General features: G+C 35.0%; 2 protein-coding genes and 1 long non-coding RNA gene across 10 annotated transcripts in view; 2 read left to right on the top strand and 1 right to left on the bottom strand.

The window, feature by feature from the left end:
* DGKD (diacylglycerol kinase delta) overlaps positions 1-6,525 on the top strand; it is a 78,742-nt gene extending 72,217 nt beyond the window's left edge. For 7 of the 8 annotated variants that reach the window (XM_087933013.1, XM_026701309.2, XM_087933015.1 and 4 more), the window contains 2 exons: positions 1,542-1,672; positions 2,974-6,525. In XM_087933013.1, coding sequence (XP_087789139.1) covers positions 1,542-1,672; positions 2,974-3,063 — 221 coding nt within the window. In that variant the 3' untranslated portion in view covers positions 3,064-6,525. The remainder of the gene's footprint in view (positions 1-1,541; positions 1,673-2,973) is intronic. The other variant, XM_087933014.1, reaches the window with a different exon arrangement.
* LOC148125832 (uncharacterized) lies at positions 1,517-10,512 on the bottom strand. The gene is made up of 3 exons (XR_015743537.1): positions 10,383-10,512; positions 6,107-6,190; positions 1,517-1,651 (listed from the first exon to the last, which is right to left on the bottom strand). It is a non-coding gene; the product is annotated as an uncharacterized LOC148125832 (long non-coding RNA).
* Positions 10,513-10,556: 44 nt separating this feature from the next.
* On the top strand, positions 10,557-24,254 carry LOC113436737 (vitamin K-dependent protein C-like). Its single transcript, XM_026701308.2, has 9 exons — positions 10,557-10,593; positions 11,108-11,196; positions 11,638-11,798; positions 13,664-13,688; positions 16,680-16,790; positions 17,360-17,506; positions 18,663-18,757; positions 20,389-20,506; positions 23,661-24,254. The coding sequence occupies exons 1-9, from the start codon at positions 10,577-10,579 to the stop codon at positions 24,209-24,211; spliced, it is 1,314 nt and encodes a 437-aa protein (XP_026557093.1). The 5' UTR covers positions 10,557-10,576; the 3' UTR covers positions 24,212-24,254.
* Positions 24,255-25,277: the final 1,023 nt, after the last annotated feature.

The following is a 25,277-nucleotide window of genomic DNA, read 5'->3' as shown; positions in this document are numbered from 1 at the left end:
AAATGCTGGACATTTTTGGATGGTCAGAGAAGTTTATTGGAAATTTTGAAATTTTAAAAGCTGAAGTGATTGTTGAACCCAAGCCTGCAAAACTCCAAATCTCCCCTGCTAATGTTTCTAGATTTGGTTATTAATTTTTCTCATTGATTCTCTACCAAGCTGTAATCAAGTCTCATGTCTTATTGTTTTGGGATTCTGCATCTTCATCAATGCATCATCCTCAGCTTTAATTTTCATTGTTAGTATGACAATTTAAAAAAAACCTTTTCAAATCAAAGTTGAAATGGAATCAGGGCAATCTTGTCCCAATTATATTCGTTGATTTGTTGGCTTATATATGTCAGTCTTCCATGGAGCTAATGATATCATTTATCCCCCCATTGGTTTTCTATCATTTCATGTTCTCTCTTTTGCCTTTAGCTTTTTAGATTCTCTTATCCTGTCTCTTATTTAGAGGCTAGTAGAAAGGCTGGATAACTGTCTGTCCAGATATTTTTTTCTCCCTAGACCACAAAAATAATGCCCATATAGCTATGTTGATTTGCTTGGCAGATGCAAGGGATTTCTTGGTATAGATACGTGCAGTAAGACTTGGTCTACAATGTCTGTTTCCTTGATATAAGGAAGTAGAAAGACCATCAATTTTTAAGTTTCCTCTATTCATGAGCATTACTGTATATTAAAGAAAATTTACTGATTGGATTTAAGCCTTCATTAAACTGTGATATAAGGATCTAAATCCAAAATGAGTTGTAACTAAGCCTTTTACCAAGATTTCACAGGCTTTTATTTCTTGATCAGTAACAAATCTAAATGAAATGTAGGAATCTAGTAATTTCTTCTTTAACCCAATTTCAGACGCATGGTTATTATAACACATCTATTTGAGTATGGATTTTCTCTGATAGAGGATATCTAAGGATGAATCTCAGAGAGTAAACTCTTTAAGAACTGATTACCAAAATGTACTATATAGAAAAAGTCATCTCCAGACAGTATGTGGATAACAAGATCTAGAATATAGGCTAGTAGAATTTTCATACAGCAAAGGAAGTTCATTGTGTCAGGATTAACCAAATATGTTTGGGTTAAAAATTTAAGATATACATTTTAAAAGATGGAATTTTACATTGTGTCAATGTTAGTCTGTTTTAATGACAAAAGTAAACATGGATAAACAAATCCCCTATATTTTGCATCAATTTTTTTCCAGAATAAATTTTACACTTCTTAGTATTGCAAACATCCAAACTTCTTAGTATTTGCTTTTGAGTAAAAAGCACGTGGCCCTGATTTGGAAGTGGCAATTGGCAATTTACTTCCTTGATCTCAGAAATGATCTAGCCTCTGTTTAAGACAGTATCTTTAATTTTCTAGCTTTTCCTTCTTTGGAATCAATGAACTATTCTTTTTAAGATACAATAGTACTGTTTTGCCTTTCACTTTCATGCTTTTTCAGTCTTTGCTGCTGATCATCTTTTTCACTACTTTTCCTCTGGGCTTCTGGGTACTCAACGTCCCTGCTTTTCCATCTCTGACAGTTCACCTCTGGGGAACAGAGGAGGTTGCAGCCTGGCTTGAACATCTCAGTCTTTGTGAGTATAAAGATATCTTCATCCGGCATGACGTCCGGGGCTCTGAGCTCCTACATCTGGAACGGAGAGATCTCAAGGTACTTTCATAAAAAAAAACTCATCAAAATAGCCATATGCATTTACATGCCAGCCTCTGCTGACTGTGCTTGGAGCTGATCTGCATACTCTCCACTCTAGGTGGCTTTAGACAGAATAATTTATTTATTTTTAGGTTAGAAAAGAAGAGGCTCTTGGTTAAATATCCACACCAAACCTCACAGAGTATACCTGAAATTCAGCATTACTGTATCTCCTAGAGTCAACTGCCATTGCTTGAAATATACTATTCCTGTATAATTCCTTGATAAAGTATATATTGTTATTAAGTAGTAGCCGTATTTTAATTATTGTATGAGGAAATGTATGCTATTCTAGCTAGAATATAGTTTTAGGATAGTGCAAGACAAATGAATTTTGGTCCTATGCAGAATTCAACCCCACTAATAATAGGATTCAGTAAATACAATTGCCAATATGACCGTCAAACTATTTCTGAATGAATTCACAGCTTTGTGAACAATGAATACCATCATAAAATTCTCTTGTAGATTTGTTTCTTATTGCCATCAAGCAATGGCAGCAAAGTTACAAATCTAGCAGGAAATCAGAACTAGATCCAAGGATGAGAATAGTTGGGAGAAAGGGAAAATAACAGAAGGGGAAGAGATATAAACCATCAAGAAATAGAAAATAAATCCATTGGCAGATTATTTTAGGAATAGCAGTTCAACTCAGGTGGCAAGAAATTTAGGAAGAAAGAGTTCAAATCATTCAAAGAAACTCTGCCTTAATTATAAATGATGATTGGAGATTTATCTTGCAGTTTCCGAGAGTATGTATCCCTGGATTAGCATTAAAATACTTTACTGAGTATTTATAATTCTACTTTGACTTTGACTATCTGAGCAGGGTTTGACACTAAGTAAACATAATATGGTAAGATTTATTTAGCATTGGGAAGATACGATTCTTATGAACATAGAAGTATCTAGGGAGGTCATGGATAATTTTAAAAAGTGTGGCTTTTATTTGCATTGAAATCTTGACTCGTTTTATGAAATATTTGTGTGTGTGTGTGTGTGTGTAGCTTGATTTTTGTTTAAATTAATAAACTTGTTGTAGTCCTAGTTTTGTTCTTGGGCAGTTTATCTGATTGATAAATTTGTGCTTCTGAATAATGTCTACTTAAAGTATATTCTGTAATATGTCTTGTTTTCTCAAGCACTGGTTTCTGAGGTGCTTCTGCTTTTTTCTCATTTTTGGGAAGATTCAACTAATACGTATTCTACAGATGGCTAGTTTTTCATGACCTAAGTTTATCCTTGTCATTTTTTTTCAGGATCTAGGAGTAACCAAAGTTGGTCATATGAAGAGAATATTACATGGGATCAAGGAGCTGAGCAAGAATATTCCTGTCACCGAGGCTTAAATGCTGTTTTTGGAGCCTGCTTCTACCATTCCTTCTGATCTCTGCACAATTGAAAGCTGACAGGGCACATATGCTCAGGAGGTTGTCCCTATGGAATAGCTAAATAGTATCAGTGTTCAGAGCTCACATCCAGCTTTTTATGGTGCTACTATTCTGATGTGGCATAGAGTGCAAGCTACTCTACAAGTCACACTTTGCTAGATTAGGTGTTACTTGGCTTCCTCAGTCTCAGTGTCCTTTATTCAAACTTGGATACTCCTGATACAAAGCATCCTCACTTATTCCTGTCAGTTAAGATTGGTAAATCTGCCTGTGGATCTATAATTTTTTAGGGAGAGTTAAGTCACCAAAGTCAATGCTAAAGACTTTATGATTTAAGAATTGTGACAGGCATTAAAAGTAATGACAACACCTGTTTTTCAAGCATGCACAATAATAAAGTTAGATGTTGAGAATGAAAAAAGGGCATTTTAAATCTACTATTTAGGAAACTTTTTTAAAAAGTCACCAATTATACAATTAATACATAGCCTTTGCATTAAGTCTTAAATTAGGAAGCGACTCTTGTTATGCATTTTCCTGACAGGTTTTTTGGTGCCAGAAATGCATATAACTACTTGTCTAAATCTGCCTTGTTCTTTTCTGGTTCTGCTGTGTAATATTCATGGATACTAATATTGTTTAAAATATCAGTTACTGGAGAAATATGGAAGAACCCAGAAAGATAGCAGAATATGCTGATTCTTAACAGTACTGTTGTTCAATGCATATACACCAGAAAGTTAATTCTCCAGTATTTTTTTAAAATTCTTGCTATGATTCTAATGAAAACATGTCACAGTCAAACAGAAAACAGCACTTTATAGTTGTTGATAAATATGGCAATTTCTTCCATTTCCCATTGAACACCTCAGGGAGTAAAATCATTATATAATTTTAGGAAAAAATGCAGTAAAAAGGGATGAATTTCTAACTTTAACAGTAGAAGAATTATCATGGTTGCTATATATTTCTCTTAAAAATCATATGAAATCAGGAATGCTTGACTAAATTGTTCTTATTCTGAACAGCCTAACTTTCTCTTTTGACATAATCTGGCATTTCCCCACTTTTGAATCTGTGCTTAAATTGAGAGTCATCATTCTTTCAATGTCTGCATTTGCAGAGTTTTGTCATAATTTGAGCTCTCATAATAATTTAGCTTTTAAACTTTTATTAAAACATCACATCCCAAAATATTAATTAGTATGGATAATTTTCTATCTTGGCCTCTTTTTTGTTGACTTGTTTAGTTAAATCCCTTTCTACATAATGGAAGTCCTGAATCCCAAATTTCATGAACAGTATAGCTATATCAGACTGACACTATGTGTTATCTATCTGCCTTATATGATATTTGGAGTATCTAGTGTTGCTTATTTCAAGCTGGGTTTTTTCCTAAGGAAGGAAGTATTAAAAAGTGCCATGATATACCGGAGCTTTCAATTTGGCAATTTAAAGTTTCTATTTTATTGTATTTTTTATTTTATAAAAAATCATGAGGTATTCTGTTTTGAGGGCAAAAATACACTGTTGGATTGCTCAAGATAATATTTCTTGGCACGTCATTAAAACATGAACCTTAACATTTGAATTGGTCCATTAAATTTCAGAGAACTTGGTGGAATATTACAAAAAGTATTTACCCTAGAAAGTGCCAATGTCGGAAGTAACCGATTGTATTTTAATAACATACTGTGAAATTTGAAAAACATTAACATTTCAATTGTAAATAAAATCCCCTGGACTTACCACAATGAACACATTTTATTGATTTTATTGAACAATTAAAAAAACCACTATAAAACAAAACAGAAAAAAGAGTAGGACAGGTATAATAAATCATTACCTCTGCAACACCCAATCTGTTCTAAATAAACTGTTCTCTTTGAAATGGCTTTTGATATAAAAATCGTAGTCTTGATAATGATATACAGGTTTCTGCTCTCCAAGAATAAGAACATTTTTCTTAGTGACCCAGGTTTTTTTTTTAGTTTTTAAATAAAGATCTAAATAAATGGCCCTTTCTGCAGAATATAGTTTGCAATGAAACTCCTGTACTTACCAAAAGTTGTTCCAGGAAACCATATTGTTTAACAGTGAGGTTTTAAGGACATAGCACAGACTGCAGATGAAAGAATTGTCCCTATCCCTATTTATATTTATCGAAGGGATTCCATTAGCAGGGACAGTTAACTGGATAAAATCTATTTGTGTTTGCTTTAATCTGGTTATATTTTTTGCTCCTGAAAGACCACTTTTAAATTAATTACAATTATTTGTCAACTACAGCAATGTGCAGTACACTTCCATGCTTGGTTATTTAAGAAATAAATTCTCGGTATATGCATAGGATTCCTGCAAAATTGTCCATTAAGTTTAAGTTGAGTGAAATTATTCACATTTTTGGTAATGGTTTCTCACAAAATAAAATCCCACTGATTTTACTTCTCCAATAGGAACTAAAAAGGCACACGTTGCTGGTTGTCCCTTGAAAACCTCTAACACCTGTATTATTTTGAAATTATTTGAGTATTATTTAAAAGTGAAAATAGTATGAATGGTAAATTAAAGACTGTTTACACAAAACTCGTATCTTAACAGATATTTGTGATGTAAAAAAAAGAAGAAAGTTGTTTTTATAAGTCGTGTGTATTGTTAACTGTGATAACTGTTCTACAGGGGAAATATAACTATTGCAGTGATCAGACAAAAGCATAGGGAAACATTTAAGTCCTGTACAGTCTGGGGAAGAAGGTATTGTGCCTTAAGAATATAACATGCTATTTATTATTTAATTTATACTATCATTACCATGAAAGCATCTCTTGTTTGTACATATTTTTCAGTTGATTGTTGTAAATATAATGTTCTTGTATATAAAGATAATCTCTTTCTGATCCTGCTGTAAATAATTGATTTGTTGCTATGGTAATTAAACAAACAGTATTTAATATGCCTTGTTAGTAGTGAGAGAAATGCAAATGTATTAAGTAAAACTGACCTTAAAATTATAGAAAGATCTTGGTAGTATAACTATATTGAATGGCATCTGTAATGCCCACCAATGTATGGGCAGAGGCAGAACCTAGAAAGAGATAGAGAGAAACGGCCTGTGAAACCATAGTTGTAGTCCTTAATACTTTGTATTTATGATATGCATTATGATTCTCTGTAAACAAAGAATTTTGAAGCATTTCATTACATGTGTATCAATTTTTCATCTAAGAAATTCAAGGAATATTTATCCTTAAAATCTACACAAAGTAGATTAGCTTAAAGTTGGTAAATGTAATTTTATAATTTGCTTTATTATTGAGATGAACACAAAGTATTTTAAAAATACAACAACAAACAAAGTAAAACAAACAGAAAAGTGTAAGCTTGGTTTTAAGAAGAAAAATAAAGATCCATAACTAACCACATTCAACGGGTGGTTTATTAGGAGAAAAAAAAATCATATAGCCAGTCTTCTTGCTCATTGTTGTTCATAGCCAGATTATGGTGAATTTCGCTATAAGAATGGAGATTTTAATTCAGATGACTGACATGATTTTCTACGTCTGACAATTGCAGTTGCAGATTTTCATATATTTTCCTAGGCAATTTTCAGTACTTTTTTCCCTATGGAGAATATTGTCGTTTACTTTTCTCTTTTAGACATCTTAAATTAGAAGAAGGAAAAAAAATATTTCAAAAAATCCTGAACAGGCACTTTAATATCACATCTTGGATTTTGGATTACAGCATCCAGCCATCCTAGCAACCATAATTTGCTTAGAAACACAAAGGTGCCTTACTGAATGATCTCCACTCTAAAATCTGAAAGGAAAAAAAAGCTGGACTTACAATACTCCATTCCTAACTTTAAACCTTATAATACATATGAGAATATCACAGATTATTTTTCTAAGTCTCCAACTCCCAAGTGTCTGATAAATAAAATATGTTTTTCTCTTTTGTGGTTAAAAACAAATAATATACATTATTTATAACATCAAGACTTGTGAGGAGTACCTCTACAAATACTTAACTTCATGGAGATTCACATTCATCTACTCTGGGTACTGAGGATTTTTTATAATTGTTTTAGTTATGTTAGAACTGAATTATACATAATACAATTTATTCATTTTGGTAGCATGGTATAAAATCTAAAACTAATGAAAAGTTTATGGGTGCTATTAGTATGCTAAGCCATAACTTAATAAACTGGCTTTTAGCATGTTGGATTCATGCAATTTCAGCCAAAACCAAGCCATATAGCAATAGCACTTAGACTTATATACCACTTCATAGTGCTTTTACAGCCCTCTCTAAGCAGTTTACAGAGTCAGCCTATTGTCCTCATCAGTCTGGATCCGAAGGATGGAAGGCTGAGTCAACTTTGAGCCTGAAGAAATTCGAACTGCCAAATTTCAGGCAGCCAGCAGAAGTAGTAGCCTGCACTACTGCACTCTAACCACTTCGCCACTGTGTCTCATATGATCTATTGTGGGAAATAAGTTAATGAATAAGCTCCTATTGCAAACAGTGATGCCATTTCATAGCTCATGGTGAGAAAGTAGTCACATAATCAAACTTGGTTGTCTGAATGTTACAAGACACCCATCACTGCATCTTTTTAACTAGCAATTACATTCTTGGTTTCATAATATATCTGGAAAGAGGAAATAAGCCAAAGTACTGAGCTTATGATTATTAGGAGTTGTTTAACTGATTCCAGAATATTCTCCTTATTTCTTGTTTAAAATAAAGGGGGGAAATGATGATTATGTTCATTTCATACGCATGAAAAGTTTATGAAGTTGCAGTCTTTACTCTTTCAATTTCATTGGAAGGCTATATCATACTGGCAGATAGGAATTCCTGTATGTAATATATGTATTTAGGGAATTTAGAGCATTGTTTACATGTAGTGTACTGTACGGATTCCTGTCCTAGCCAATTGCTAGAGTAATTTTTGGCAAAATCTGTTGTTTGCATCTTCATTTACATCTAGCTTATGCTGAATAAAAGTAGGCTAACATAGTCTCCCTGGCCTCTTGTGTCAGGGTAATGATGATTTAATAGTTGAGTCAGCAGGGATATTTGACCAATACCACTTTAAGAGGCTGTAGTATAAGACACCCTCACCCTGTGAGGGTGAGGGTGTCTCTCTCCATGTGTGCCTCCCTGCTGTAGCTGCTGATTGATTATTTGACCTTTGCCTAGGAGTGTATGTATAGCCTTTGGAGATAAGCCACTTTATTACAAACCTTTGTACTGTATTTGCTCCTGGGTTGTCTCACATAGCCATACTGTGCGCACTCTGACATCTTGTCATAAAATAATTCAAATAATTTTAAGAATCTTTAGAACAAAATCTAGTCAAATGAGCTATTAAAGCAGAATCACCACTATCAAATACCTTTTTGCCTCAGCATTTACAATAAGTTGTATTCACAGAAATATTTTGTTACTGTTTTGACTTGCTGACTTGGTGGAACATAATAAGTAGTCACGCCTTTAATGGATTTTCTACATGATGGTTTGTAACTAATCTGGCCCTTGAGGTCTTCCAATGGTACATCCCTTGCCACTGTATTAAACAGAGACAACAAAGACACCTGCAACTTTAATTTGTAATTATTATAATTATTTTCCAAGTCTCATAATTTTCTCATCCTGCTGGCTGCCATTTGCTTTTCAGAACAGCAGATCCATTGTTTCTACCTCTACATGACCCCAAAGTAGAATTTTTATTTAAAATAAATAAAATGGTAATATTGGTAATCATGGTAATAGACATCACAACACTAAGCACCAAATCTGATTGGCTGGGTGGGCTGTCATTCAAAATAAGGCTAGAGTTTTCTGAATTTCTCATTGTAGGTTAATTCCAGGGAGGGATAGAATACTATGGAACCACTTAAGAAAGCCTTTAACAATAAATTTGAATTTTGATAATGGAGAAATATAGGACAGACAGATGTAGCAAAGTATTTGAAAGCAGTTAATTGTTATGGGGAATGAGGATAAAACAGTAATGAAGCCTTTCACAAACTCTTGCTTTCTGGATCAGTGTTTCTCAACTTCAGCAACTTTAACGTAGATTTCAATTTCCAGTATTCCCTAGCCAGCCCCATAAAACAGTCTCCATATTAAAGAAATCATATTCAGGTAAACACACCATTTTACCATTTCTTTAATGACTATGTGTACTTGCATTTGTTAATTTTGAGCAGTATTTTCTGTATCCTTTTTATCATTTTTTTTCTTGGATACTGCTCATTATTCAATAACCCCATGGCAACATAAAGTCACCAAAAAAACAAACTGAAGAGCTGCAGGCATGATATGGCCATCTCATAGTCTCAAGTCTTGATCTCTAGCCTAGGAAGATGTCTTGCATTGATAACTTGCTGGAATAAATAAGGTAGGTTGGTATATTTTCATACAGAATGTGACCAGACTACTTGCAGCTGTTGTTGAAAGTGATAATAAAGAGTTGGCTGTCATTACATAGCATGGGTTTGAATGCTCTGGTTTGGTCTGTGGGATTTTTGCAACTTTCCAAAATTGGTCAATGATTTGACATGACATAGATGATAAATGTATCTTTTTAATCACATTAAGTAGCACCTTGAAGACATGGAACAGATATTTCATTCTAGCACAGCAGGCAAGCTGGACTAAGCCGTAAAGGACAAGAAATTAGCCTGAATCAAGAAGCCTTAAAAGTCACAAAAATAAGAAAAGTGCTAATGCTAATTAAAGTAAAAAGTAAGTGGAGGCAAGATATAACATCTTTTAATTTAACCTCTTGCAAAAATCTAGGAGCTGTCCTTTTGGAGGAAAAAAAAACTGGTGTTTAAGATCAAGATGATTGCTTCCTGGCAGAATGTCAGTATAAACTCAAGTAATCATTGTAAGGAGCAAACAACTATAGCTCTCTGGTGCTCTCTTGCGGTCACCTTAAGTTGAAATGGTTGGTAAGCGGTCTTAAGGATTTTAAAGGGTCCCAAGTATAAAATTAGAAGGTACACTGTCCTGTTCCTTTTCTTAGTATATCTGTTAAGGGGGGCAGGGCTTAAAAAAGCAATGACACAAGTGAGGGCAACACATGAAATATCATGATATCTCATATACTATCACGTGGAAAATTTCACGAGGGACTTTGATTCACTTTTGAAATATCCAATAATGAGGCTAAACATTTTTGTTAAAGCAATAAACCTGAACTAGAGCTGAATTTATTTAAAATATAAAACACATTTATTTAATTAGCCATTACTTACCTAGACAATAAATAGAGAAGAAAATGAGAAAGAAAAGCACATGTTAAAAAGCAATTTATTTTCTTTTCTACATGTAGAATCCCATAGGAGCCTTCTTTGTTTAACTGAAAGAAAGGCTGTCAGAGTCTATCTGCTGAGTAAATATTTGAGGTTATGGATTAACTAGTGTCCTCTGAATTCAATGGTGGACTTCTATGATTCAGCCAGGGAGGTCAGTAAGTCTTTTCTATTGTTCATATATTTCAGTTAAAATCCTAAACAATATTTTTACCTAAATCAAATGCAAAGAGGGACAAGAAATGTAGAATATTATCAGGGAAAGCTTAAAAGAGAACAATATATTTAGTTTAGTTCTGTTGTGTAAACTTGGTTTTGGTTTTGGATTGGGTTTGAGTTCGCTTAAACTGCAGTGACTGGGTTTTGAAAAGGAATTTAAAAAACATCTTAAACTAAATTTACTGTCAAATAAACAGAAAGTTGCCAACTAGTTAACTAGATAAAGAGACAGAAGTGGTAAATTGGAAGATATTACTTCCAAGGCCAGTATATGGTGTAAAACCTAAGAGCAATATTTAAACTATGCAGGAGACTTCGGAGGCCCTATTTTAAGAATCAGATATCATCCTGTGCTTTCTTAAATATATGATCTTGAAAATATATAAAAGTATGCATTTCTCTAAAACGAATCACCATTTACTTATTTTTTTTGGTGGTTGTTCTCATAGTTGTGGATTCGGTTGTGCAATGGGTAGAATCATTTCTCTTCTGGTGTTTTCAGCTGCCTTCATATTGCTTAATGGATATGAAGCCTCAGGTATGTCATCCCTTTGAACATCAGGTCAAACAGTATATTCTGCCAGCCACTCTACGGTCTCTAAGCATAATTGAAAGAGCCCAATGTCACTTGGAGCCTGTATAATACAATCCCTCTCCCAATAATTTCTAGTTACACACTGGAGATATGGGGCATATTTTACCATCATCTTGATGTGAAAACAAAACCATGCAGAATTACACAATCTACCTCATTTTGAAAAAATATGAACAGCATAAGAGTTTACATTTCATTAACATAGTTTGGATTTTACAGAATAGCACTAGAAGCAATAATTATAATCTCCTGTGCTCATTGTTTTACTCCAAAGTGTGTTTTTATCATTTTATATCATATCTGGTAAATTAACATAACATAAATATGTTTCTGAAACTAGTAAGATAAAAATACCATAAATACTCCATATTTTCCATTCCCAAGTGTTTTATAGCAGCCAAGAAGCCAATCAGGTCCTGAAGATTCAAAAGCGGGCAAATTCTTTCTTAGAAGAATTAAAGGCAGGTTCCTTGGAAAGAGAATGTGTAGAAGAACAGTGTGATTTTGAAGAAGCTTGTGAAATATTTGAAACCATGGAACAAACTGTAAGTTATTTTGAAAGATTGAGAAATAGTGAAGCTTCATTATCAGTTGAAAGAGCAGAATATACTAAGGAACAGAAAAAAATCCTAATTTAGTAATCTGACCCAAGATATTCTCTGTCCCAAGCAGCTGGTGGGACTACTCTTTATTTATTATTTATTTATTTGATTTGTCAATTGTTTACAAGATAATAAGTATAAGTGTACACATAGTTATGAGTACATGAAATGGGTACATATAAGAAAAATAAAATAAAAATAAAAGAAACAATAGGACAGGGATGGTAGGCACGTTGGTGCGCTTATGCACGCCCCCTAGAGACCTCTTAGGAAAACAGTGAGGTCAATAGTAGTCAGTCTAAGGTTAAAGTTTTTGGGGTTTGGGGAAGAAACTACAGAGTCGGGTAGAGTATTCCAGACATTGACCACTCTGTTGCTGAAGTCGTATTTCCTGCAATCAAGTTTGGTGCGGTTAACCTTGAGTTTGTATCTATTGTGTGCTCTTGTGTTGTTATGGTTGAAGCTGAAGTATTCATTGCCAGGTAGGACATTGCAATGTATGATTTTATATACCATACTTAAATCAGACCGAAGACGGCGTAATTCAAAGTTTTCTAGTTCTAGAATTTCAAGTCTGGTGGCATAAGGTATTCTACAACGAGTAGAGGAGTGGAGAACTCTTCTTGTGAAATATTTCTGGACTTTCTCAATTGTGCTAATATCAGATACGTAATATGGGTTCCAGACTGATGAGCTGTATTCAAGTATTGGTCTAGCAAATGTTTTGTATGCTCTAGTTAGTAGTGTGATATTACCAGAGAAAAAGCTACATAAGATTAGGTTAACAACTCTTAATGCCTTTTTGGCTATGTAGTTGCAGTGGGCTCTAGCACTTAGATCATTAGAGGTGAGTATTCCAAGGTCCTTTACAGAGCTTGGATCATCAACAAGATCTTGACTATTCAGCTTGTATTTTATTTTTGGATTTTTTTTCCCAATATGTAAGACAGAGCATTTATTTGTTGAGATTTGAAGTTGCCATTTGTTTGACCATTCTGATACATAGTCAAGATCTTTTTGAAGGGTAGCAGTATTGTCTGTGGTATTGAACAGCTTTACATCATCAGTGAAAAGAATGCAGTTGCTCTTAATATGATCACAGAGGTCATTTATGTAGAGTATGAAGAGAGTTGGTCCTAGAACACTGCCTTGGGGGACACCACTATTGACAGGTACAGAATTTGATAGGACGCTCCCAATTTTGACCATTTGTTGTGTGTTTGACAGGAATGCTTCTATCCAGTTATGCAGTTGTCCAGAGATACCATAGGATTTTATTTTTAGGAGTAGTTTGTCATGTACTACTGAATCAAAGGCTTTACAGAAGTCTATGTAGTTTGCGTCTATTGCTTTGCCCTGATCGAGTTGTGTCATCCATATGTTTTTTCAGTGTACTCTTTGGTGGATTTGGAATGTACACTACCAAGTTATCCTTCTTAACATTTGTCAATAAACAATTTCTTATTTGTGTCAGCTTCTCTTAGCCTTAGTTGATTATTGGTAGATGCAAATTGGATGATTTACATGAGTGTACCATCACATCCAATTAAATCTACTTTTACTATTTGCAATTCCCATTGCGTTGGCAATTAGAGTTTATGTCAAAACTAACATAATGGCTTCACCAAATATTTCAAACATTTGTTATATTTTCATTGTGCTGGACGGATGGTAGTGGATGTGATGGATAAATGACTGTGAATAACTATCATCAGACTACAGAATAATCTGCAAAAAAATGTTGATGCAACACAATGTAGCTATTTATAGAGTTTTAGAGTTTTAACTTAAATTTTATTTCATTTCAGCTAAGTTTCTGGGCAAAATATATTGGTGAGTAAAGATCTATTGAGCATTGCTAGTGACTATTTTTTATATCTTCTCTCCTCTTCGTTATGTATTTACTCTGTTCTCATTAGTTGTGTTTCATTAGTTAACATCACTTGCTCTATTCTATGCTATTGAGAGATGTAATTCTTTCCCTTTCCAGGAGAAGAACTGACTTCAACTCAGTTCCATCAAAGCTGAGTAGCAGTGGGTCTTAGGCCTCCCTGATATCATGACAAGCAATTTTTCCATTGTTGCAAGTAGCAGAGATTTCACACATAGCCCTTAGTGCCAATCATACCTGTTCCTGATTGGGAAGCCTTGCTTACTGACATTGATGACCTAGGCCTTTGGAAACTTCATGTTGTGCACCAGTTGCACCCTTTCCTAGATTATGAGTCCCTGCAAACAGTCACTCAGACCCTAATCATCTCTCACACTGAAACACTTTGAAGAGTATTTGTAAGCTACAACTGGCACAGAATGCAGCTGCATGGACAGTGCTTGGACCCTTAGGGTGGTCCATGTAATGCCTCTGTTGTACAAGCTACCCTGGTTGTGAGTTTGCTTCCAGATTCAATTCAAGATGTTGGTTTATTACTTTTAAAGCCCTGTAAGGAATGGGTCCAGGGTACCTGACAAATTCAAATTTCAACACAATGGGGTGCCCTTCTGGCAGCCTATCCCAACTAGGCTGGCAGAAGGGCATACTGCAAACCCTGTCAATCAAGGTATTATGGCTGATGGGGTCCAGGAGAAGAGTCTTTATGCTGTGGTTCCCACTCTCTGGAACACTGAGTCCCTTGAGGTAAGATCTGCACCCACCCTTTAGGTCTTCCAAAGGGGCCTTTAAAACCCGGCTCTGCCAATTTTTCCCTCCTGTTTGTATCTTGCCTCCTTCCTCGTTATCTTTGTTAATTTTAATGTTAATATTTATTATCTTAATATTTAATATTTAATGCTTATGCTATTCCTTTTACTTTGTTTATAAGACACCTAAAGTTGCCTGAATACAAGATGAGCTGCATATAAATTTAATAAATAAAGTCACCTCCAGGCTGGATTACCGCAATTCATTCTACATGGGGTTGTCCTTAAAGACAATCCAGAAATTACAATAGGTCCAGAATGCACAACCAAAGTGGTTATGAGTGTACCTTGGTATTTCCCTATAACACCACAACTCTGCATACTTTGGCTCCCAATAAGCTTCCAGATGTAATTCAAAATACTGGCTATCATCTATAAAGCCTTTCAGAACCAGATTATTTTTGGGACTACCTCTCCCCAATATTATCTGCCCAACCCATTCATTCAAGACATACTTTGAGTTCCATCTCTGATGCAATCCAGTCTTTTCTCTGAATGATCTTTTCCCTGACATATGTTTGGTCCCAATCTTCCTGAACTTTAGAAAGGCTTTAAAACCTGGCTCTTTCCTCAGGCATTAGGATACAGATAAAGGGGATCTGTCTGGAGGAAGATAATAATTGTGAGTTGCTGATCTCCTATTAAGGGTTCTTTTTATTTTAATTGAATTATTGGTGTGTGTGTTTTTCCATTATTGTGAGCCACCCACAATATTCACAACTCACATTGGTTGAGTTAAATGCCCATATAGATTTCTTGACTTTCTTAAATAAATAAATCAAACTCACCATTTGGCTAGCTTGGAATGAAACATGCAGAGATTTCAATTAATTGGGTGTTTATTGCTATAGCCTCATGACTCCACAAGTAATCTAACACTAAGCAAAATCTAAATTAGCTAAAATAATGCAAACAAAATTTTCTTCACCAATGAAAAAGGAAGCTATTCGTGTTGTTAATGTGACAATCAACTAGTCTAAATGCTTCTTTGGTTAGGACTATAATATCTGAGTTTCAGAAATCAAGATAACTATTGAATAGAAAAGAATTAAAGATTTCTCTCTTTGCTGACATATAGTGATTGTCTAGATTTTTGCTACCAAAATATGGTAAGCCTGTTTTTAATTGCTTGAGTGCTAAGCAATAACACTAATCAACAAAATAATCTGCAGAGAGAAGTCTTGCAATAGCAATACAAATAAAAGTAATATGATGAAAAATGCAAAAAAAAAAGATTTTTCATCCCATTACAATTTAGCGATGTACATACATCAGCTGAATTTATCTTTCTTAAAATTAGGAGCTAAGTGTCTAAAATTCAGCTTCCCAGCAAGAGAAAACCAAACCATATTCCCCTCCAGGTTTCTTCTTGAATAGTGATTCCACTTGGAAAGTGATGATGTGTTAATTTAAATAGATACTTTCTATGGTTTGTGCCAGAAAAGTTGGAGGGTGAGCTAAAGGTAAGTCTACTTGTAGCATCCTCAGAAATTACAATTATAAAAAAAGAAGTACCTAACGGTTTAACAAGAGCAACAACTATTTTATTCCTCCTGTCCTAGCATATAGAAATATTGGAATAGCCTAAAATAAATTTTGTTAAAGGAATGTGACCTTCATTCATTTTTCATCTACAAGCCTGACATCTACTCATCTCTGTACATATCAAATGAAGAATATAGAAATGAATATAACCCTCTCCGCTTAAACAAATATCTGTACTTTACTGTAACTTTGAAAAAAGGATTAAATTCCAAACAAGTTCCTGCTTCTCTTTTTCCTAATATCTTCTGAACCCCATCTTTTCAAAAAAAGCAAATCATAACAAAGGAAAGAATTTGTGTGGCTGAGAGAAAGAGGAACTGCATCCTGTACATACTAAGGATTTGGATAAGAAGGAGGGAGATCCAGGTTCAAGTCCATCCTCAGTCACAAAAAGTCACGTGGTGACTTGTGGCCAGTCACTACTTCTCAGCCAAGTTACAGGGTTATTGATGTGGAGATAAAATGAAAGAACACTTCCATTTGAGCTCTTGGAGTAAACATGAATAGAAATACAACAAATGTTAAGTAATACTGTAAAGTAATACTGTATGATCTGGATTTCCTGATTCTTTTTTTTTTTAGATGGAGATATGTGTGTTTCCAACCCATGTTTGAATGGATTCTGTCAGGATGGCATTGGGCGATTTGACTGCATATGTAACAAAGGCTGGGAGGGACGATTTTGTCAAAATGGTAACACTATGTTTGATACCCAGATTATTATCACTGATATGATGTCATGGGATGGCATTTCCAATGCAGCTTTTGCTACCAACTTCCATTCAGCAAGATTAATTTTTAACCGTAAATATATGGATGGTAATATAGGTAGCCCTTAATTTACAACCATTCATTTAACAATGGTTCATAGTTATGATGATTTGGAAAAAGGATTTGTACTTTACGGACTTATACTTACAATTGTCACCTTTATCCCCAGTTACAGTGTCTAGGTCACAAGATTGTGATTTGCTAGACATATGATTTTGCAAATTTCATTTTGGCACATAGCAATAGCAATAGCACTTAGACTTATATACCACTTCACCATGCTTTACAGCCCTTTCTGTAAGAGTGGGTTTACAGAGTTAGTATATTGCCCCTAAGAATCTGGTCCCCATTTTACCAACCTTGGATATAGAAAAGACTGAGTCAAACTTGGGTGGGTCAGGATCAAACTCCTGGTATGTGGGCAGAGTTTGCCTGCCATACTGCATTTTCCTTCAAAAGAACATCTCATTCCACTATATTTTGCTGTGCAGAGGTCTTCTTTACTAACTGCTCCTTTGACAATGGTGGCTGTGAACATTTCTGCCATGAGTTTGAAAAGAACAATGAGCAATACCGCTACTGCAGCTGTGCTTTGGACTATCACCTGATGGATAATCATACTTCTTGTGAACCTTCAGGTAAGGAGATGACCAGGCAAACTTACATTTATGTAAACATCATTTAAAGTGTGTTAGATTTTGCAGAAATCTTAACACCATTCTTTTATTGTTTAGAACAAAATAACCATGAGAATATTAATCAATACACTAGAGAAATATTGCTGTTCGTTTTACTGAGGGACAAGCATTACTCATTGAATTATGCAAAATAAGGTGGCAGAATTCTGTAACATGCCATTTCATTCTTGGGACAGGAAAACATTTTTGAATCCTAAGTTAAAAATAAAATAGAGGTTTCCACTTGTAATAACCCGGCATATATTTTTTTTGTAGAGGGAAGTATTGTTATTGTTCTTGGAATCTGAGAAATGAATAATGGTTTGCCAAATATTGCTGTCTCAAAACATCTTACATTTAACTCCATCCCTGGATTTTAGCAGTTCCTATTTAGTGGGTAAGCAGGAGATTTAGGAAATCTGTACCCTAGCAAACTCAGAGATAAAGAGAGAGTTCTGAAGTAAAAACCATCCAGTTCCAGACTTCTCTACCTAACACTTTTCAATAAATCTTATTACAGAAGGCTTTGTGAACATCTTATTTCATATTTCTAAGAGTTTAATAACAAGTAAATTATGCAAGAGATCAGATTCAGAGATTTAGCCTGATCTGTACTTTATAGTAGTAGTACATAAAAATTATGCCATTTCATTTTTAGCATGATGTCCATTGATTATTCTCTTTAAATATTGTCTTTGAATTTAATATATGTATCGGTCACTGAATGTCGTTGGTACTACAAGAAATAGAAAAAGGTTGTGTATATGTGTTTTTACATGTATTCCACAAAAGTTCTATAAAAGGTTTTTAGACAAACTTGGATTGATCTATTCATGAAAATATTAACGTATTGCTGAACATTTATAGCACAAATAAATGAAACACAATCTCACAATCATATATGTATAAAAATAGTTAACTTTCCTTATAAAAGACAAAATAATTGGGGGAACATTTCCCACTATTTGAGTAAGTTGGGAGGGCAGCTTATACGTATTACAGAACCTTTCAAAACAGGCAAAATACAAACTATCTCTAGCATTTTGGTTGAATATTGGGATAATTGTTAAAGGATCATAGTAGTATTTCAAACTTTATTTTCCTTCCTTTTTTGCAGTGCAGTATTCCTGTGGGAGAGTTGTGGAATCCAAATTAAAGGTTGCAAAAATAATTGGGGGTAATCCTGGAAAAAGAGGACATAGCCCTTGGCAAGTATGTAGTGATGAAATCTTCATTTTGTAATAGCTTTGGTCATTCTGTGAAGTGAGCATCTGTTTTATCCCATGTGTTGGCCTGTAAATCCTTTTTACAGGTACAGATCATCAGAGTTGGAAGCGATCTTTTAGGTCATCTAGTCCAAACCCCCACACTCAAGCGGGAGACCCTGCACCATTTCTGACAAATGGCAGTCCAACCTCTTCTTGAAAGTCTCAAATGATGCGCTTCCACGGCTTCTGAGGGCAAGCTGTTCCATTGGTTGATTGTTCTCACTGTCAGAAAGTTTCTCCTTATTTCCAGGTTAAATCTCTCCTTGTTCAGTTTCCATCCATTATTCTTTGTCTGGCCTACAGGAGCTTTAGAAAATAGCTTGACCCCTTCCTCTCTGTGGCAGCCTCTCAAATATTGGAAGACCGCTATCATGTCTCCCCTGGTCCTTCTCTAGACTAGCCAAGCCCAGTTCCTGCAACCGTTCATTGTATGTTTTAGCCTCCAGTCCCCTAATCATCCTGGTTGCTCTTCTCTGTACTTTTTCTAGAGTCTCAACATCTTTTTTATAATGTGGTGACCAAAACTGGATGCAGTACTCTAAGTGTGGTCTTACTAAGGCTTTATAGAGTGGTATTAGTACTTCCCTTGATCTTGACTGTATCCCTCTGTTAATGCAACTTAGGATTTTTATTTCAATGTTTACAACATCATATTCTGTTTGTTATATTTTCTTGACACGTGCTGTCATGCCAAAGCAAAAGGTTTTGAATATATCAGACTGGACAACTTTTAGGCATCTAAGGTAAATACTTAAAAATTGAAAAATGATTTAAGGGCTACAAAGAGGAAGAATGAGTAGGGTTGAGTTTTGGAGGGATTTAAATTGTGATATTCCTATGTTAGGACTAACAATAGAGTTTTTGGTAGAAAGCTATGCTGTAACCTTTCAGCAACCATGGTCAGAGGGATTGTTGAAGGCTGAAGTCTACAAAAAAGAGAATTTGGAGCTGGTGCAGTTTATAATGGATTCTAGTTACTATAACAAGGAGACCTGGCTTTTCATATTATGTTGTTGAAGAACATACCAGCTTCACCCAAGCACACAGATGTCTAAGAATGGAACTCTCTGGACTCTTATTCTGGGAGATACAGTCACTGCATTTTAAAAAAAGGACATAAACTGGGCAATGCAGAAGCAATTGTAATTTAAAATCAGGACTGACAGTACTCTGAATCCTCAACTGCAACTCCATTTTAGAATAATTTCAAGACAGTAAGGAATTTTCAGAGCAGATTACAAGATTTCAGCCTGAGCTGCCACCAAATTAATAATTCCATTTGGAGTTACTGTAATATAATATATCCCAACGGTTTGCTGAGCATACAAGTGACAACTTCAATAGCAATTGAAGTACAGCAGAGAAGTACATCAGAAGAAATAGAAATTTAAATTTATGCAGTACTTGTCCCAATGTTTTCTATTCAGAATATCCTGATCAGCAAAACATCAAGGGCTATTGCATTTGACCTAACAATTTGGTAAATTCAGAATTTATGATCACAAGCAGAGCAGTATACAGAACAACATGGGCAATGAAAGAGATTTAACAGCCTCTTCCTCCTTTCCACTGCAGGTTATGCTGGGCAATAGTGCAGGAGAATTTAAATGTGGAGGCGTTCTCATTCATCCTGCTTGGGTATTGACAGCTGCACATTGTGTATTTCAAGAACCAAGAATCAAACTGACCTTTGGTAAGGAAAATCCTGTATTCTTTTTTAATATGACTCGTGTCAATAAGTCTTTTATCCAATATAATGTGGTGTTTCTCAACCTCAGCAACTTAAAATGTTTACATGTCAATTCCATTTTAAAGTTGTTGAGGTTGAGAAACATTGGTATAATACATATTTTTGCAGAGATTGCTGAATTCCTAATTCTGATAGATACATTCATCATTAGAAGCAAGTTAGCAAGAATTATACTGAGTGCCAAACTAAAATAACATTCTTCTAAAAAGACTCTAAGTATAAACAGATCTTTCCAGAAATAACTCTTAATAACCAGATACTATAATTGTTAAATCTTGCCTGTGAGGCAAGGTAACTGACAATACCAATCCAAGGCAAGGCACAAGCATTTACAATTGACATCAGAGCTGAGATTCTAGTGTCATTCAAATTTAAGAAAAACAACAGTATCTTACTAGTAGACGTATTCAAAGATAAGAAGATATGAGGTCAAGGTTTCCCAAAACACAAAATTTGTTCTATTAATCATCATCCTGCTTTCAAGTAGAGGCTTAAATGCTGGAGGCACCTAGTCTCGTCAACCAGATTTGATCTGTTGGGAGAACCAACCGGCTCCTAAATAGGCTATTCTCTCTAAGCTCCTAAGTACATAGCCTATTACATCGCTACCTCTTGATCCTTGGGTCTGAGATCTGAGTTTCAAGGGACATAATTGTTTCTTCAATCATTTGTTTATTAAATTTATACAATGTCCATTTCACTAATAAAGTGACTCTGGGTGGCTTTCAGAATATAAAAAATAAATACAAAAACAATGAAAATAAAAAGAATTGTATAAAAATTAGAAGCAAGGAACTAGTGGCACAGAAGTGTCTGTTTACAAGAGTTGGAAACAAGCTTATGGGAAAAAATTTTTCTAAGAGCAAGACCAAAGGATTTACAGGTAGTTCTTAAATTACAACCATTCGTTTAGTGACCATTCAAAGTTACAACACTGAAAAAAACAACACTTATGACCAGTTATCACACTTATGATTATTATTGCAGTGACCCAATAATCATGTGATCAAAATTCATGTGTTTGGCAACTAACATGTATGTATGCCTGTTGCCCTATCCTGGGATCATGTGATCATCATTTGTAACCTTCCCAGCCAGTTTCTGACAAGCAAAGTCAATGGAGAAAAGCCTGATTCACTGAATGACTGCATGTAAAATGAAACACAACTCACTTTACTTCCTCACTTAGCAATGGAAATTTTGGGCTCAACTGTTAATTATAATAGTTTTTGAAATTTAAATTAAAAAAATATAATGAAACATTGATATACATTGGAACAATAATTTTAGAAAACTCTTAATTTTACCTATAAGTTGAAGGGGTCTAAACTGATCATTGTTGATCATGAACTTAGGTTTATATTGGCTAGCTTGATGGAACATGTGAAAATAGATATAGATAGATTAATAGAGCTAGAAGGGACTTTGTAGGTCATCTAGTCCAGCCCCACCCACTCCCAAGCAGATCCTACACCATCCTCAACAAATGGCAATCCAATCTCCTCTTGAAAGTCTCCAGTGATGAAGCTCCCACACTTCCGAAGGCAAGCTGTTCCATTGGTTGATTGTTCTCACTGTCAGAAAATTTCTCCTTATTTCTAGGTTGAATCTCTCCTTGATCTGTTTCCATGCATTATTCCTTATCTGGCCTTCAGGTTCCTTGGAAAATAGCTTGACCCCTCTGTAGCAACCTCTCAAATATCAGAACACCGCTATCATGTCTCCTCTGGTCCTTTTCTTCACTAGACTAGCCATGCCCAGTATATAAAGAAAAGTAATTAAACCAAAAGCATAACTACCATGCCTACTTCACTATTCCATTCACAATTTGTTGGCACATTCTACAGAAACAAAAGTATTTCCATAGATAGTTGTATACAAAGCACAAAAGATACCTGGGGTCTGGAAGGATCTGCTGTGTTAGCTGTGTGACAAGTTCATTTTTTCATTAAAAAGAAAACTACAATTTTATTAGATTTATAGAGTTAGAGTTTTACAGTTTTGTGAATTATTTTTACTGTGACTGTGGTTATATAATGCTGCATGTTGAATTTATTTCTTCCACGTATCTAATTATTGCTAGTTTTTATTTGTTAATTTTGATTGTGATTGGATTGCATTATAATGGGGACCTGTAACAAATATGAGTTTTGTTTTTCTATGTGTTACTCAGTAATTCTTGAAAAGCCCAGAAAAGGCAAGAGAAATAATAAAAAAGTTGGACTATTTCCAATTTGAGGAAAGGAATATTTGAGAGTTTTAGGACTTACACAGCAAATAAGATGGGCACATATACTGACATAAAATTTTCAGATAGTACTTGACTTACGACCACAGTGGTGCCAAAATTTCCATTGATAAGTGAGACAGTAGTCAAGTGAATGTTGCCCCATTTTATGACCTTTCTTGCCACAGTTGTTAAGTGAATCACTACAGTTGTTAAGTGAGTGACATGGTTGTTCAGTGAATCTGGCTTCCCCATTGACTTTGCTTGTCAGAAGATCGGAGAAAGTGATCACATGACCCTCGGACATTGCAACCGTCATAAATATGAGTCAGTTGTCAATCATGTGAATTTTGATCACATGACCCTGCGGATACTGCAGTAGTTGTAAGAATGAAGAATGGGGTGGTTGTAACTTTGAACGGTCACTAAAATGAACTGTTGTAAGTAGAGAACTACCTGTACACACAATGTAATAAAATGGACTGGGAGATTTTCTCCTTTTCTCCCAGTATTACCACCTGAGATTATTTAATGAAGCTCAGTGGTGAAAGATAAAAGACTGATAAAAGAGGACATGCTGACACAGCCTCTATTAAAACTGTGAAATTCCTACCACAAATGTCCATATTAATTAATGGCATGAAAGGGGGGAGTTTGACAGTTACTGATGTATCGTAATCAGCTATTATGGAGTCAGTCTCTCACTCAATACTAGCTATTGAAGAACACAAATAAGAGACTTGGGACTACCCAGGGGCATTGTTTGGTCACAACAGGAAGAAAATGCTGGGTTAGATTACAGAAATCTATTATCTGTTCCACACAGGCTTTTCTTTCACCTACTTTATAATTTTTATGTTGGTCTTTCAGGTAAATATCACCGACGGCGAATAGATGAAAGTGAGATAACTATCATTGCTGACAAGATATTCTATCATGAAAATTACTCTTCAGTCACCTATGATAATGACATTGCAATACTACATCTATCCCACCCAGTCGTTGTCAATAAGTATATTATACCGATTTGCTTGCCTACCCAAAACCTGGCAAATCAACAGTTGATGACCGAAGGGATTCAAACAATAGTGACAGGCTGGGGAAGCCAGAGTACAAATCATAAGAAGAATTTCTCCTCAGTTCTCCATTTTATTGAAATCCCTGTAGCATCACGGAATGACTGTATCAATTCTATGTGGAATTCTCTAACAGATAACATGTTCTGTGCAGGGATACAAGGAGATATACGGGATTCTTGTCATGGAGACAGTGGTGGTCCTATGGTTGTAAAATTCAAGAACACCTGGTTCCTACTTGGAATAGTGAGTTGGGGAGAAGGCTGTGGGGATCCTAATAATTTTGGAATCTACACTAAGATCGGTTCATATCTTGACTGGATCAGCCAGAAAATGAAATCATAAAATTATTATGCTAACGATCAATAAAAACAGAACATACTAGTGATTCTGTACTTTGTGTTACTTTTCGTCAATGGTCTCACTATTTTATATACTAAGAATCTGGGATACATCTGGGATCTATTATAGATCCTTTGTAAAAAAAAAAAATGTTGACAAATTCACTTTGTTTAAATGCAGCAAAAGTTTTCTATGACAATCCTGGTTTTACAACAATCTTGGTTTCAAGAAGACAATTGGGGAATTTCCCAACAGTTTGACAGACAGTTCAGCTCAAGACAGGTATCAGGATGCAAACTGGAACTGTATTCTATTGTCCATGAGTAGCTTCTTTCTGGATGCCATTTGCAGTTGGTGCTTTAGTTTACTGAGTCCTTCTTGAAGATGATGACTGGAGTATCAGTGAAGAAAGATGAAAAACCAGCTCAACCATGAATGAGTCTACAGTGTGGTGATAAAAGAGGTGAAATAGACATATTTCTCCTCATTTATTACAGACTTTAACACCATCAGTCATATTACTGGATCTCTTGTGATGGTTAGGGATTGGGGAAGAGTTTTGCAGTGCTTCTGCGCCATTCTTTATGAATAGTTTCAATCTATTGTAGAAAAGGTTGGCCCAGTGACCCCTCACTTATGAGGAACCACAGGAATCAGTCCTCACCACCTTAATAGTTAACATTTATTTCATTTATTTTATTTATCAATCGCTGACAAGATAATAGGAATAAGTATAAACATGAGTAAGAATATAGGGAATAGGTATGTATAAATGGGGTCAATAGGAAAGGGATGGTAGGCACGAGTGTGCACTTATGTACACCCCTTTACAGTATGTGGAACTACTGGGGAAGGTCATAGAACAATTTAGAGTAGAATATCATTAGTATGCTGATGATATCAAAGCATAAATCATTATCTTGAGTTGTGTGGAGGGGCTGCTATTACTATGTCTTAGTGCCTGGAGCCTGTGAAGGTCTGGTTGGAAGAGAACAAGCTCAAATTAAATGCAAGCTAGTGGGAGTTCTCTTTTTGTTGTGTGTTATCCTTAACAGTCACTACTATAGAG

The sequence above is a fragment of the Pseudonaja textilis genome, chromosome 4 (genome assembly GCF_049901715.1).
Source record: "Pseudonaja textilis isolate UNSWEBS1 chromosome 4, rPseTex1.2, whole genome shotgun sequence".
In the NCBI taxonomy this organism is placed as follows: domain Eukaryota; kingdom Metazoa; phylum Chordata; class Lepidosauria; order Squamata; family Elapidae; genus Pseudonaja; species Pseudonaja textilis.
Note: the sequence above shows the minus strand (reverse complement) of the source record. Positions and strands in the feature narration are given on the sequence as shown.